This window comes from Mustela putorius, unplaced genomic scaffold, assembly GCF_011764305.1.
Source record: "Mustela putorius furo isolate JIRA1106 unplaced genomic scaffold, ASM1176430v1.1 tig00003923_pilon_pilon_pilon, whole genome shotgun sequence".
NCBI classification, from domain to species: Eukaryota; Metazoa; Chordata; class Mammalia; order Carnivora; family Mustelidae; genus Mustela; species Mustela putorius.
The window spans coordinates 6,554,600-6,570,506 of record NW_025422068.1 but is presented as its reverse complement, the minus strand read 5'-3'; the positions used below and the strand labels follow the sequence as shown (position 1 = coordinate 6,570,506).

The 15,907-nt window shown below is 40.0% G+C and overlaps 1 protein-coding gene across 4 annotated transcripts in view; it reads left to right on the top strand.

The window, feature by feature from the left end:
* Positions 1-14: 14 nt before the first annotated feature.
* The window catches only part of AP3S1 (adaptor related protein complex 3 subunit sigma 1), a 79,739-nt gene continuing 63,846 nt past the window's right edge, over positions 15-15,907 (top strand). The window contains exon 1 of one of the 4 annotated variants that reach the window (XM_045069356.1): positions 15-226. In XM_045069356.1, coding sequence (XP_044925291.1) covers positions 158-226 — 69 coding nt within the window. In that variant the 5' untranslated portion in view covers positions 15-157. The remainder of the gene's footprint in view (positions 227-15,907) is intronic. The other 3 variants (XM_013059724.2, XM_004759069.3, XM_004759068.3) reach the window with 3 other exon arrangements.

Genomic DNA, 15,907 nt, shown 5'->3' with positions numbered 1-15,907 from the left:
GGCCCCGCCCAGGCCCCGCCCCGCGGCTCGGAAGCGCGCGCGCGCGCGTGCGGGAGGGGGCGGGTGGGGAAGGATCGCCGGTGAGATCCTGAGGCGAGGCTCGCGCGCCCGCCCCCGCCCTGGCCCCCAGCGCCCACCCGGTCCGCCCGGCTCAGCCATGATCAAGGCGATCCTCATCTTCAACAACCACGGGAAGCCGCGGCTCTCCAAGTTCTACCAGCCCTACGTGAGTATCCCGCCGCCGCCGATCCGCGCGAGGGGGAGTCGTTGGCGGCTGGCAGCGCCCTCAGGGCGACCCCCTGAGGCGCGCCGCGGCCCTTCGCGCGCCCTCGGCCGCCTCGCGCTCCCGGGCTGTCAGCCTCCCGCCCGGGGCGAGCGAGGTGCCCACCTCCCGCCGCGCTCCTGTCCTCCGACGTGGCTCTACCCGGGCGGCTCCTCCGCCGGTCTGTGGGCTGGGCGGCTTCCCCGAGGGCGAGGGCGAGGCCCTGGGGACTTCCCGGGGCCGGGGGCTGTCGGCGGCCGGGCGGCCGCAGCCCCCCTGCACCCGCGAACCCACCCGGCGCTCCGGCCTGTCCGCCGCCCGAGCTCGGGGCGCGCTGAGGGGCTGGAGCTCGCGGCCCCACCTCCCTGACTCGCAGCCTCTCCCGGCCGACTTCTCTCTCCCCTCGCATGGACAGATGGGCTCCTGTTTTTCCCGGTAATCCCCTCGTCGCGCAGGAACGTGGGGCTTCCTGCGTTCGCCTGAGCGCTCGCTCTGGACCGTCTCCCCTGGGTGCTCGGTCCAGCTCTCGGCCGCCCGGTGTGACTTTCAGGTGCCTCCTTATTAGAGAAAAGAAAAGTGAGGACCGAACATTTTTTTTTTTTTTTTTAAATGGAGCTTTTCCCCTAGTGGCCGTGAAGGAGGTCCTGCAGTAGCCGGCGACGTTTGACCCGTCACAGCTGTGACGGTCCGTAACCTGAAAGTTCCCATTGCAGCTGCTGGTTTGGCATTTCACTCCCTAAGGGAATGGGGTCTCGTCTGTAGCTTTTCTTCTACTTAGGAAGAATGGTCATATTCGTTAAAACTCTCCGTGCAGTGTAAATGGTGTTGCAGAAAATGCAGGAGGTTTTAAGGGGGGTGGGGTGGGTGATGAGGGTTACAGACGTAGGTGCCTGTTTGAGGGCAAAATTCACCGCTGGGTAAAACGTAAAATGGAGCTGTCGGTGTGAGGATTCCTGAGGAGATATTAACTATTGGGTCGTGTGGGGGCATTCTGCTTAGAGTCAGAAATGAACTTTCAATTAAATACTGAAATGGTGCCAAGGCTAGCACTTCTGTGCAGATAAACCCCAGATGGAAATGATGCCTGCCGTTGAAAATGAAATGTGAAAATGTCACTTGGCTTAAAATGATAATGCAGTCTGTGGAGGTGTTAGCCCAAGTGAGAAATCTTGAGCTTATTCCTCATTTCCTTAAGTAGTTTTGCTTCTGTGGGTGATAAGGAATATTTTCCTCTGTCCCCATTTGGTTTTGGTATGGTGTAATTCAAATACTAACGCTGTTGTTTCTGAGTTCGGTATGATTTTTTTTTTTTTTGAAGATTTTATTTATTTATTTGACAGAGAGAGACAGTGAGAGAGGGAACGCAAGCAGGAGGAGTGGGAGGGGGAGAAGCAGGTCCTCCCTGATCAGGGAGCTCGAAGCGGGGCTAGATCCCAGGATGCTGGGATCATGACCTGAGCCGAAGGCAGACGCTTAACAACTAAGCCACCTCGATATGATTTTTTTTTTTATCATAATGAGGCGCCCCTCGATAAGATTTTTTTTTTAACCCAGAATAAAATCGTAGTTGATCCTGCTGAGTAGGGGAAAAATGCCCTTAACTGTACGCTGTTACCCATTTTCCTAAAATGCAGTATTGGTGTTTACTGAAGGAATCTTTTTTCTTAGCTCTATTCCCCATTTGCAGGGTAAGAAAGGTGTTTTGTGTTACTGAAACAAATCAAAGATGTGTTTTTTCATAGCTACACTTAATATCAGTACTCAAAATATTAAGTTTCCTGGCTACTTCATGGTATCAGTATAACCCACTCATGTAGTTCGGAATTTAAGCATCAACAGAAAGATGTATTTAATTTGGGAATCCAGGAATACATCTTTCTCCTGTCCGAAAAATGGGAGAAGTGCCTTTTACCTTTACTTGGGGGTAGCAGTGAAGGTGACTGTGGGAGGAGGCAGTCCTGGCATCAGTGGCAAATCTGGTGTCATTTTTGGCCGTTGCATTAGTGACAGTGAGCTAAGAAGTGTAAAAAGAAGAACCTAGTGTTCACTGGACATGTAGAAGTGGGAATGCCAGGAACTGTTTCTATTAATTATTAGTTTTTCCTAAATTGGGATTAGCCAACTATATATTTGTTTTTCTTGGTCAAGAATAATGTAACATAACTGATTTGAGGGGAGAAATCTTTTCCACTCCTTTACGCCATCTAGCCAGTTTGTCAGCATATATTAATAACATAGGAATCAAATGTCCAGGCAGGGTTTTAAAATCTGGAAATGAACAAACATAACTAATGCTCTTTTGGCGGGGGTGGGGGGATGATCAAAGCTAATAAGAAGTAGAATACGTATACTACGTCAGATAGTAGTAAGTGCTGTGAAAAAAATAAAGTGGAGTAGGGGGATGCCAGTTTAAAATAGGATAGTCAAGTAAGTCCTCACCGAGAAGGTGACATTCGAACAAAGTCTTGAAGTAGGTAAGAAAGCCAGACTTGCAGGTATCTGAGGGTAGGTCATTCCAGGCAGAGGGAGCAATAGATGCAAAGGCCCTGAGGATGGAATGGCTATTTGAAGATTCTGTCCTTTTTGAACAACACCAAGAAATAGCATGGCCAGAGCAAACTATGTAAGGAAAGAGTATTTGGAAAAGAGGTCTGTTTGTATAGGGCTTCAGAGTTATTCTCTTCTCACTGCCTGGAATGTCCTTCCCTTGTATTGCCAAATGTCCAGATTTGACCTCTTGTTCCACATTTAACTCAAACATCACTTAAGCACTTCCTGAAGCTTTTTATCTTGCTGGATCTTGGTTCTTAGGATATTATTTTTATCGTTATTTATGGTACAGTATTCGGTTGCACAGCCTATAATTCCTTGGGGCATCCTATAGATTCCTTGAGAGACGGTATCAGGTTTTAGATGTATTTGTGTCACCCCTAGCAACCAACATTGAATTTTGAATATAGAAGCTCTCAAAAGTCTTTGCTTAATGTATTTATTCGATTCTCCTAGCCTAATACGGAGTTTGGATTAGAAGTGACTTCTAAGGCTCCTTCCACCTTTTAAAATTTTATCCTTCATTAACTGGATGTTTTAAGAATTCATGCCTTCAGGATAAAAGCAATGGTGGAATAGTTGTTACTTCGTAGCTGTTTCTGTTTTAAGTAGAAGTTTCTAAGAAGTTTGTATTCTCAAGACTGACAGTTTTGAGTGTAATTTATTAAGCAGCCCCCAGGAGTGTGGTCCTTGTAAGATGCCAGAGATTTGATTCCAACAATAATAGTTTATGAGCAGTTTGAAAATTGTTGAACCATTTGCCAGCCATTTCCCTTATTGCATTGGATTTCCATTCCTCATTTATCCTTCCTCTTTTTAAAAAAAAAGTTTATTTATTTTTTAGTAATCTCTATACCCAACTCACGACTCATGACCTGGAGATAAAAAATCACATGATCTTCCAACTGAGCCAGCCAGACGCCCTTATTCTTCCTTTTGACACAACAGTTTATATGTTCATCTTTACCCTTTGGTAGTGCAGATTTCCGTTTCCTGCTGTAATAGATTTTTAAGGTTTAATTGTGCCTGCCAGCTGCTGTGAGGTTTGATATATACGAAGTCACACATCTCTTTTGCTAAACTGAAATTTTTGGTTCATTCCGCTAGAGTCAGATACTAAGAATTCAAAGGTGGACTCAGAATATTGTCACCTCTTGTTTTTGCCCTCTATTTCCTTGAGCTATGACTACAGAAGTTTGAATATTTTCCTTGGTTTAATTGTTTCTTTAATTGATGGTTAGCCCCAGCAACTTGGCAACAATTAACTTTAGTCTTTTAGTATTTGCTTGGCAATATTTGTGTATTGCCATGAAGAACTAATGAGACATGTAGTTAATAAGCCAGATTTATTTTTACATAGCCATCAAACAAAACCCTTGGGTTTTGATTCCTATGTTATTAATTAAGCATGACGTATCACTATAAATAAAGTGAGCATGTTTTTCTTTTATATGAATTATAGTAGTTGTTTCCACAGATACAAAAGACTGTGCACATATAAAATGCACTGTTCATACATGAATTACAAACTGTTACAAATATGAGTTGTCTCAGTTTTCTTATAAACTAAATCTGATTATTATTGTCAATTAAATGCATGCCCTAGAACGGACCTAGGATTGTTCTTTCCTTTTTTGAATTTGCTGACATAAAAAGCAAAAATTTATAAATATGTATTTTTTTTTCTTTTTAAATTTCTAAGAAAGATACATCCATGTTTACCAATATCTTTTCTTAGTGACTCTTAAGACAGACAGTGTGGCAGATGGGATAGTTAAATTTCTTTTCATGACCAAAATATCATTATCAACAGTTCTAAGGATTAAGGTGCTAACACATGGTAACATATACTATTTGAGCTGTCTTGTTAAGAAGAGAATTCCAAATGATTTGATTTCTTTCCATATTAATTAGGATGCTGTTGACTACATAAATAGGGTTTTATTTAGCCTGACTTAAATTTGCTTGAAAAGAACTGTATTAGGATACATAGGAAGTGCAGAATAGTAGATTCCAAAATTATTTCATTCAGCAAATTAATGACTTCATCACAGCTTCAGTTTCTTTCTCTTTTTCTTCCTTGCTTTTCACGAAGTTGATATTCAGAGGCTGGCTTCCTCATTGAAATCAGTGGTAACCAATTCAGTCTTTTTTTTTTTTTTCAAAGATTTTATTTATTTATTTGACAGAGAGAAATCACAAGTAGATGGAGAGGCAGGCAGAGACAGAGAGAGAGGGAAGCAGGCTCCCTGCTGAGCAGAGAGCCCGATGCGGGACTCGATCCCAAGACCCTGAGATCGTGACCTGAGCTGAAGGCAGCGGCTTAACCCACTGAGCCACCCAGGCGCCCACCAATTCAGTCTTTAAGCAGAGTGTGATCTGTTCCTGCTAGGTTATGTCTTCCCCTTCAGTCTGGTTAGCTCTGCCTAAGATAAATAACAGCTTACAGTAATCAGTATCCACCCTTGGAACTGAGGGTGGACTCATGAATGAATTTACTATTCTGTTGGAAACGTGTAAGAGAGGAGTGGATGTTGGGTAGGTAAACAGGTGTCACTATTCCCTCTTGAGTCATGCACATTTCTTTTGAATAGATACTATAATTTCTTCTCTCATAATTCTACATTGATTCTGAGGTGGTTAATACCAGGAAAAACATATTGATAATACGTGGTTCTGAACATGTACCACAAATATTAAAAAACTGAAGTTTATTGTTGCCATGTTACGGGGCTAATCATCGATTAAAGGTATTCCTTAAAGCATCATTGAAAAATTCAAATTCTAATATCATTATTTTCCTTGTAAGGAAAATTATGTATCCTTGAAGTCTTGTTTTTAAAAAATTGATATTAAAGCTGCTGACAATTGTAAAGAAGGAAATAAAATGTTCAGAATTATAGTGATTTTTTATTTTAATGGAAAGGTTGTAAATAAGACAGTATTAGAGGTCATTCCTCTGCCTTTCAAAGAAGTAGAAGGTCTTGTATAGGGTGGCTGTATTATGTTTCTTTAGTAAAGTTGTTAACTGTTAAATTACTTAATTTTTAAATACATTTCCTTTTTTGTGATTATGTGGAAAATATTAAAGTGTTAAGATCACTAAGGTCATCTTGATTTCAGTATTCATAGTTAACTATTAATATTTACTTTAATTCCTTCCATAAGGTCCCAGTGAAGAATATACACCTTTTAGACACTAATAACATAAAATGAATGCATTGAAAATGTTGGTGGATTTATAGAATATTTGTGGCTTTCAGTTAAGGAAATATGTTAATGTCTGGCAATTCTATTGTTAAAATGTTTTAAAATACATTAATGTAAATAGCGTTTAGTCATTTGCATTTATTGTTTTCTCTGTGTATGTCTGTCTCTTTACGAAATTGGACTTACATGTGTGACCTGAGTGTATGAGGGCCCTTCCATTTTCTCATCCCGAAGGGAAATCTTTGCTAATTTTCTTTGGAAAGTCAAAGAATTCTTTCTTGTCTTTAGCACTTGGACTTGTCTTTTTTTGTTTTGTTTTGTTTTTTTTTAAAACAGTTCTTTTTTTTTTTTTTTAAGATTTTATTTATTTATTTGACAGAGAGAGATCACAAGTAGGCAGAGACGCAGGCAGAGAGAGAGAGAGAGGAGGAAGCAGGCTCCCTGCTAAGGAGAGAGCCCGATGCGGGACTCAATCCCAGGACCCTGAGATCATGACCTGAGCCGAAGGCAGCGGCTTAACACACTGAGCCACCCAGGTGCCCCTTGGACTTGTCTTTTACTTGTGAATTGTGGATTTCTTTTTCTTTTTTTTTTTTTTTTAATTTAATTTAATTTTTTCAGTGTTCCAAGATTCATTGGGAATTGTGGATTTCTTCACTGTTCATGCTAAACCAAGGTGATTCTGAGTTGTTGTCCCCCTAGAGGAGCCAGTCTTCTTCCAGCTTCTTGTCACATAAAACTCTCATATTGGGACAAATTACACTTGTTCTTTCCTTGCCCATTCTGCTTTATCAGCCTTCCCCTTCCCAAATCCTTTGAACTGAAGTATAGATAAACAAATTTTTTTACAGAGAGATCATGCAATGCTCAGAAGGATATTGCAGTATGGGAGGAGTAAAGGCCAGCATTCTAGCTAATGGGTGGTAAGTTCTGCAGACTTCAAAGGGAGGCACTTCTAGACGGCTTTGAGAGGAGGAGTGGTCTTTTTGGATACTCCCGGAGCTGTCCATTGTCCTCTCCTTTCCCTTGTGCCCTGCCCTTATTTACTCCACAAATATTTGTTGTTTGTGTGTCCCTGTTCAAAGCACAGGTAATTTGATGACCAAGACAAGTATCACCCCTGCACTGTGCGTTTTACATTCTGGTGATAGGTTATAGACAATAAACAAGGCATGTAAAATTGTGTTTAGCTTGAAGAAAAATGAAATGGTGGAAGGGGATAAAAAGTGGTGGGGGAGGGACTATTCGATGAGATCCTCAAGGAGAGTCTCTTTCAGGACATTTAAGAAAAGAACCAAATGAGGTAAGGGATGTGTTTGAGAACAACTGAGGAAAGAATATTTCAGGCAGAAAATGGTGCAGGATCCCTCAAAAGGGACCAAAGTAGCTGTTGAGGAATATCAAGAAGGCAAGCTGAGTGACCGCAGGGAAGTGTGGCAAGAGATGAGGCTGGAGAGAAGGACCGGGACAGCCCCGTTTTCATCTCTCTCAGTCTGATGACATCATCCCCAACATGCTCTTCACAAGAAAGGTATTTTGCCCTGAATCCTACTTGTAGTTTGCGCAATTGGACAGTGCCTCTGGCCTTTACAGGCTAGGCAGTAATGCTTTCTTCTGCTCAGTCATTTTCGGCTCCACCCCAGTCATCCTTAGGCTCGAGAGAGGTGGGAGTGCTAGCCCAACAAATGAAGGTCAAAGTGACTGCTCCAATTCTGTGCAGCTTAGTACTAATGAGACCTGTGATCAAGCTGGTTCCATTTTCTAAATCACCTGTGAAGTCATGGAGAAAAGCACTTATTTTTCTCAGACATCTCAGAACCTTAATTATAGGTGAGCACTGTTTATGTGAAGCCCGGTAGACCACCTCTATTGCTGTGCTGAGAAGCGTTTACATCTTTCCTGCCTTGTTTTTGAAGCCTGGTGTAATTCAAGAATCACCGGCTGTCAGTCATTGTTCTCTTTGTCATCCAGGAGGAAAGGGCTCTTTTTCAATGTGCCAGACCTTTTGAATTGTTTTGATTTCTTTGTGCTATATAATTAAGTGCGTAACATTGCCAGTTCATCCCACCACAGATATATTCTGCTATTTCCTGTCATGAATATATCTTAGCGTGACAGTTCTGAGCTTTTTAAGGTGGAGAAATACACATAAAATTGACTGTTTTAAGCATACAGTTCTGTGGCACTATGTATGTTCACGTTGTTGTACAACTGGCACCACTATTCATATCTGGAAGTTCTTCATCTTTACGAATTGAAACTTTGTACACATTAAACACTGACTCTTATTCTCGCCTTCTACCAGACACTGGCAACCACCATTCTATTTTTTGTCTCAATTCGACTACTTTAGGAACCTCATAGAAGAGGAATCATATAGTATTTGTCCTATTGTGACTGGCTTATTTCACTTAGTAGAATGTCTTCAAGATTCACTGATGTTGTAGCATGTATCAAAATATCCTTTTTAAGACTGGATGATCCATTATATGTTACGCGTATGCTACATGGTTTACGTGGATTGCTTCAACTTTATGGCTGTTGTGAATAATCCTGCTACGAACATGGGTCATCAGGTATACATGGGAACATGTGTGTACAAATACCTGTTTGAGTCCCTGCTTTCACTTCTTTTTCTACCCAGAGTGGAGTTGCTGGATCATGTGGTAATTCTATGTTTAATTTTTTTGAGAATTTGCTGTACCATTTTCCATTCCCACCAGCAATGCACAAGGGTTCTAATTTTCCTACATCCTTGCTGATACTTGTTATTTTCAGTTTTTTTATTATTGCTGTCAAAACGGCTATGAAGTAGTAGCTCATTGTGATTTTGTTTTACATTTGTGTAATGACAGGGATGTTAGCCTCTTGTCATGTGCTTACTGATTATATGTCTTTGAGGAAGTATATATTAAATCCTTTGTTCATTTTTTAACCTGCTTGTTTTATTGTTGTTGTTGAGTTGTGGAAGTTCTTTATGTAGTCTAGATATCATTCCCTTATCAGATACATGATCTGCAAATATTTTCTCCCAATCCATGGGCTGTCTTTTCACCTAAGCAATGGCTTCTTTTTTCAAAAGATAATGTCCGTTGATGCATAAAAGCGTTTCATTTTGGTAAGGCCCAGCTTATCTTTTTTTTTGGTTTCCTGTGCTTTTGGTGTCATATCTGGAAAATAATTTATAGTGATTGCATAATAGTTCATTGTATAATGTATCATAATTTATCTAGCTAACCTACCACTGTGGAGTTTTATTTTGAATAAGCAATTTTTTTTTATGAAGTCTAAATAAGAAAATACTTACAGATGATACAGACTAATAACAAAATTAATAATAACAGTTACCTTTATTATTACTACTACTTGCTACTTCCTACTGTTGGTTGGAAGATTATGTAGCTAAGGAACTGTAGAATTGAGATCGCAGATATTTTTTGCATTTCTGCAGTATAAATTATCTCTTTGTAGGCTTTGTTTTGGAATGAACTTCTTTCTTTCTTTCTTTTTTTTTTTAATAAAAGATTTTTATTATTTATTTGACAGACAAAGATCACAAGCAGGCAGAGAGGCTGCCAGAAAGAGAGGAAGGGAAGCAGACTCCCTGCCAAGCAGAGAGCCCGAGGCAGGGCTTGAACCCAGGACCCTGGGAACATGACCTGAGCTGAAGGCAGAGGCTTTTTTTCTGTTTGTTTCAAGTTTTTATTTAAATTCCAGTTAGTTAACATACCATGTAATATTAGTTTTTTAGAAGTAGAATTTAGTGATCCATCACTTACATACAACAGCAGGTGTTCATGAATGATACAGTATTTGAAAGACTGATTTAAAAAAAAAAAATGCAGTAGAGGAGTAGCCAGAGAGGAAAAAAAAAATGTTCTCAGAAAAGAAAGTAATTAATGGGTAATCAGAAAAAAAAAAAAAAAAGACATGATTATCAATGGTTTCTCAAAAGCATTGGTAAGAATGGAGTTTTTTTTTTTTTAAATTTTTAATTTTTTATAAACATATATTTTTATCCCCAGGGGTACAGGTCTGTGAATCACCAGGTTTACACACTTCACAGCACTCACCAAAGCACATACCCTCCCCAATGTCCATAATCCCACCCCCTTCTCCCAAACCCCCTCCCCCCAGCAACCCTCAGTTTCTTTTGTGAGATTAAGAGTCACTTATGGTTTGTCTCCCTCCCAATCCCATCTTGTTTCATTTATTCTTCTCCTACCCACTTAAGCCCCCATGTTGCATCACCACTTCCTCATATCAGGGAGATCATATGATAGTTGTCTTTCTCTGCTTGACTTATTTCACTAAGCATGATACGCTCTAGTTCCATCCATGTTGTCGCAAATGGCAAGATCTCATTTCTTTTGATGGCTGCATAGTATTCCATTGTGTATATATACCACATCTTCTTTATCCAATCATCTGTTGATGGACATCTAGGTTCTTTCCATAGTTTGGCTATTGTGGACATTGCTGCTATAAACATTCGGGTGCATGTGCCCCTTTGGATCACTACGTTTGTATCTTTAGGGTAAAAACCCAATAGTGCAATTGCTGGGTCATAGGGCAGTTCTATTTTCAACATTTTGAGGAACCTCCATGCTGTTTTCCAGAGTGGCTGCACCAGCTTGCATTCCCACCAACAGTGTAGGAGGGTTCCCCTTTCTCCGCATCCTCGCCAGCAGCTGTCATTTCCTGACTTGTTGATTTTAGCCATTCTGACTGGTGTGAGGTGATATCTCATTGTGGTTTTGATTTGTATTTCCCTGATGCCGAGTGATATGGAGCACTTTTTCAGGTGTCTGTTGGCCATCTGGATGTCTTCTTTGCAGAAATGTCTGTTCATGTCCTCTGCCCATTTCTTGATTGGATTATTTGTTCTTTGGGTGTTGAGTTTGCTAAGTTCTTTATAGATTCTGGACACTAGTCCTTTATCTAATATGTTGTTTGCAAATATCTTCTCCCATTCTGTCAGTTGTCTTTTGATTTTGTTAACTGTTTCCTTTGCTGTGCAAAAGCTTTTGATCTTGATGAAATCCCAATAGTTCATTTTTGCCCTTGCTTCCCTTGCCTTTGGTGTTGTTCCTAGGAAGATGTTGCTGCGGCTGAGGTCGAAGAGGTTGCTGTGAAGGCAGAGGCTTTAACCCACTGAGCCACCCAGGTGCCCCAAGGAATGAACTTCTTTCTTAATACAGAATACTAAATCATCCAAAATTCTCCCAGAGGAGCAGTTTCATAAGGAGACTTTTTAGGAGAAAGTTAGTTATAGTACTTGCCCTGGCTTTTTTTTTTTTTAAAGAATGACCTCGGGCGCCTGGGTGGCTCAGTGGGTTAAGCTGCTGCCTTCGGCTCAGGTCATGATCTCAGGTCCTGGGATCGAGTCCCGCATCGGGCTCTCTGCTCAGCAGAGAGCCTGCTTCCCTCTCTCTCTCTCTCTGCTTGCCTCTCCATCTACTCGTGATTTCTCTCTGTCAAATAAATAAATAAAATCTTTAAAAAAAAAAAAAAAAAAAAGAATGACCTAGTCTTTAAAAGTTACAATTCATATGTTATAAAATTCACCCATTGAAAGTATATACAGTTTAGTACAGTTGATTGTATTCACAGTTGTGCTTATGACCATCACTGTAATCTAAATTTAAAACATTTTCATCAAAACAGTTGAAACCTAGTTCCTATTAACAGTCACTCCCCAGATCCCACTGCCCCTTTTCCTTGGCAACCACTAATCCATTTTCTGTGTCTAGAGGTTTTTCTATTCTAGATGCCTCATATAAATGAAATCATAAAATATGTAGTCTTTTGTAACTTGCTTTTTTCACTTACAGTGGTGCTTTTAAGATTCACTGTGTTATATATCGGTATATATATGTTATGTATCAGTATGGCATTCCTTTTAATGGCCAAATAATATCCCTTTGTATAGATAGACCACCTTTTTTTTTTCTTTTCAGCATAACAGAATTCATTGTTTTTGCACCACACCCAGTGCTCCATGCAATACATGCCCTCCTTAATACACACCACCTGGCTCCCCCAACCTCCCACCCCCAGTCCATAGTCTCTCATGGTTCATCTCCCCTTCCAATTTCCCTCCACTCCCTTCTTTTCTCCATCTCCCTATGTCCTCCATGTTATTTGTTATGCTCCACAAATAAGTGAAACCATATGATAATTGAATCTCTCTACTTGACTTATTTCACTCAGCATAATCTCTTCCAGTCCCGTCCATGTTGCTACAAAAGTTGGGTATTCATCCTTTCTGATGGAGGCATAGTACCCCATAGTGTATATGGACCACATCGTCCTTATCCATTCGTCCGTTGAAGGCATCTTGGTTCTTTCCCCAGTTTGGCAACCACGGCCATTGCTGCTATAAACATTGGGGTACAGATGGCCCTTCTTTTCACGACATCTGTATCTTTGGGGTAAATACCCAGTAGTGCAATTTCAGGGTCATAGGGAAGCTCTATTTTTAATTTCTTAAGGAATCTCCACACTGTTCTCCAAAGTGGCTGCACCAACTTGCATTCCCACCAACAGTATAAGAGGGTACCCCTTTCTCCACATCCTCTCCAACACACGTTGTTTCCTGTCTTGCTAATTTTGGCCATTCTAACTGGTGTAAGGTGGTATCTCAATGTGGTTTTAATTTGAATCTCCCTGAGGGCTAGTGATGATGAACATTTTTTCATGTGTCTGATAGCCATTTATATGTCTTCATTGGAGAAGTATCTGTTCATGTCTTCTGCCCATTTTTTGCCATGGTTATCTGTTTTGTGTGTGTTGAGTTTGAGAAGTTCTTTATAGATCCTGGATATCAACCTTTTGTCTATACTGTCATTTGCAAATATCTTTTCCCATTCCGTGGGTTGCCTCTTTGTTTTGTTGACTGTTTCCTTTGCTGTGCAGAAGCTTTTGATCTTGATGAAGTCTCAAAAGTTCATTTTCGCTTTTGTTTCCTTTGCCTTTGGAGACACATCTTGAAAGAAGTTGCTGTGACTGATATCGAAGAGGACCACCTTTTATTTCTTTGTTATGTGATGGATGTTTGGGTTTTTTCCATCTTTGACTACTATGAATAATGCTATGAACATTACATTCATATACAAATATTTGTGTAAACGTTTGTTTTCATTTCTCTTGGGCATATATCTAGGTGTGGAATTGTTATGATAACTCTATCTTTAGTTGTTTGAAGAACTGCCGGAGTGTTTTCCAAATTGTACTATTTCACATTCTCATCAGAAGCATATGACAGTCCCAGTTTCCCTATATCCTCATTAATTAACTCTTATCTTGTTATTGTTCTTTTTTGATTCTGACCATCCTGGTGGATGTCAAGTGGCATCTATCTGTTGTGATTTTGATTTGTATTTTCTTTTTTTTTTTTTTTTTCTTTTGAGAGAACGGAGAGAGAGAGAGAGAGAGAGATATTGAGATCACAAGTAGGCAGAGAGGCAGGCAGAGAGGGGGGAAGCAGGCTCCTGGCCAAGCAGAGAGCCCGATGTGGGGCTCGATCCCAGGACCCTGGGATCATGACCTGAGCCGAAGGCAGAGGCTCAACCCACTGAGCCACCCAGGTGCCCCTGATTTGTATTTTCTTAATGACAAATGATGTTGAGCATCTTTTCATGTTATTATTGACTATTTGCATATCTTCCTTGAAAAAAAGTCTTTTCAAATCCTTTGTCCATTTATAAGTTGGGTTGTATTTTTATTACTAAGTTGTAAGAGTCCTTTATGCATTCTGGATGCAAGTGCCTTATCAGGTATATGATTTGCTTATATTTCTTTCTATTCTGGTTGTTGGTTGTTGCCATTTTCCTGCTGATATCATTTGTAGCACTTATTAACTTATTAATCTTATTATAATTAAAAAGATTTTTAATTTTGGTGTCCACTTTATCTGTTTTTCTTGTTTGTGCTTTTGGTCTTATATCTAAGAAGGGTTTGTCTAATCCAAGGTCATGAAGATTAAGGAAACCTGTGTTTCCTTCCAAGAATTTTGTAATTTTAGTTCTTACATTCAGGTCTATGAGCCACTTTGAGTTAGTTTTATATATGACCTGAGGTGGGGATCTAACTTGGTCCTTTTGCGTGTGGCTGTCTAGTTTTCCCTGCACCATTTGTTGAAAAGACGACTGTTTTTTTGTTTGTTTGTTTGTTTGTTTTGTTTTGTCTTAAAGATTTTACCTATTTATTAGAGAGAGAGAGAGAGAGAGAACATAAGCAAGGGGAAGGGAAAGGGACAAGCAGACTCCCTGCTGAGCAGGAAGCCTGATGACCTGAGCCACCCAGGTTCCTCAAAAGACGGCTGTTCTTTATTCATTAAATTGTCTTGGTCTCTTCCTCTAACTATCCCCCCACCTTCCAATTTTACCTTGTTCTTGAATTCTCAAACCTTTCAGCTGTCACTGTGGTTAAATTATCTCTTTAAATATTTCAAACTCAGTCTGTCACCTCAGCTATGTGTTCAAAAAAAAAAAAGGGGGTCTTTGCTACTAAAACTGGGAGATATTATAGTGAATGGTAGTTGTAGAGTGTTAATAATAGCTATCATTTATTGAGCACTTTATTGGGCTAAGCAGCTTTATTTTTTTTTTTTTTTTTTTTTAAAGATTTTATTTATTTGTCAGAGAGAGTGAGCGAGAGCAAGCACAGGCAGACAGAGTGGAAGGCAGAGTCAGACGGAGAAGCAGGCTCCCTGCGGAGCAAGGAGCCCGATATGGGACTCGATCCCAGGACGCTGGGATCATGACCTGAGCCGAAGGCAGCTGCTTAACCAACTGAGCCACCCAGGCGTCCCTGGGCTAAGCAGCTTTAATACATTTTTGTACATTGTAAGGGAAGATACCAGAGGGTTTTTCTCTAAAGAAATTTAATGAAGGATCTGGGCAAGTACTAATACTTTTCCCTCCATGTTTGGGATTTAAGGTAGCCGCATTCTCATTGCTTGTCCATTATGTACTCGTGCTTAAGTGAGGCCTACTTACATAGCACCAAGGCTTTGTGCAGACTTCCTGCTGGCAAAAAACCCACACTCACTGAATTTTCTTTCCTTTCCTTTTCTTTTTCATTATTTTGAAATGTTAGGTTTTTCTGAGGCTTAACCTTCATACCTCTCTTGCTTTTAATGAAAAGTGAACTTTGTTTCTCATATATACACCTTGCTCTCCTGATCCCATGGTTTTGCCTGTTTTGGTTTTTTTTCAGCTTTGAATGCCATGCAACTTCATATTCTCTCTTCATTGAATTTCTAAATTCTACTTATCCTATAAGTCTCTTTCTAGACATCTGTCTCTTCTTCGAAGATGATGTTCTTGCTGCTGAAAATCATTTTTCCGCTTCACCTCTTGTAGTATGCTATTTGTATCATGCTTACGTCAGGAATTGCTTTCTAACTTTTATTACAATGACATCTATTTCTCTTTGGGAATATTAAAAAAGGCAAGACACAGAACACTGAATAAAAGTTTGAAATGGTTATATTCATTTTATTTTTTGTTTTAAACTCTCAGAGAAAAAGATCTCTTTTTCTTTCATCTTGGTAATCCTTGATATTCTAGCAGCTAGCAGAGTCTGAATGCATTTTAAGAAAAAAATTCTCTGAGTGTGTATGGGAGGAGGGACGAGGATTATGACGTATTTACTATTTGACTAGAGGATGTTTTGGTTTTAAAGTTGCCTTTATGACATACGTATAAGAACAGGAAATGAGCATAGGAAGAGAGAAAAGTTTTGTTAGTGGGTTGCTGAGTCTTTAAAATGAATTTTCACTAATGCATTAAAAGAAGTGTTTATTTATTTTTAAGAGAAGTAACTAAAACAACAAATGTTGTTGCCTTTATATAACTCTAATTGTCTTTAGACTGATGT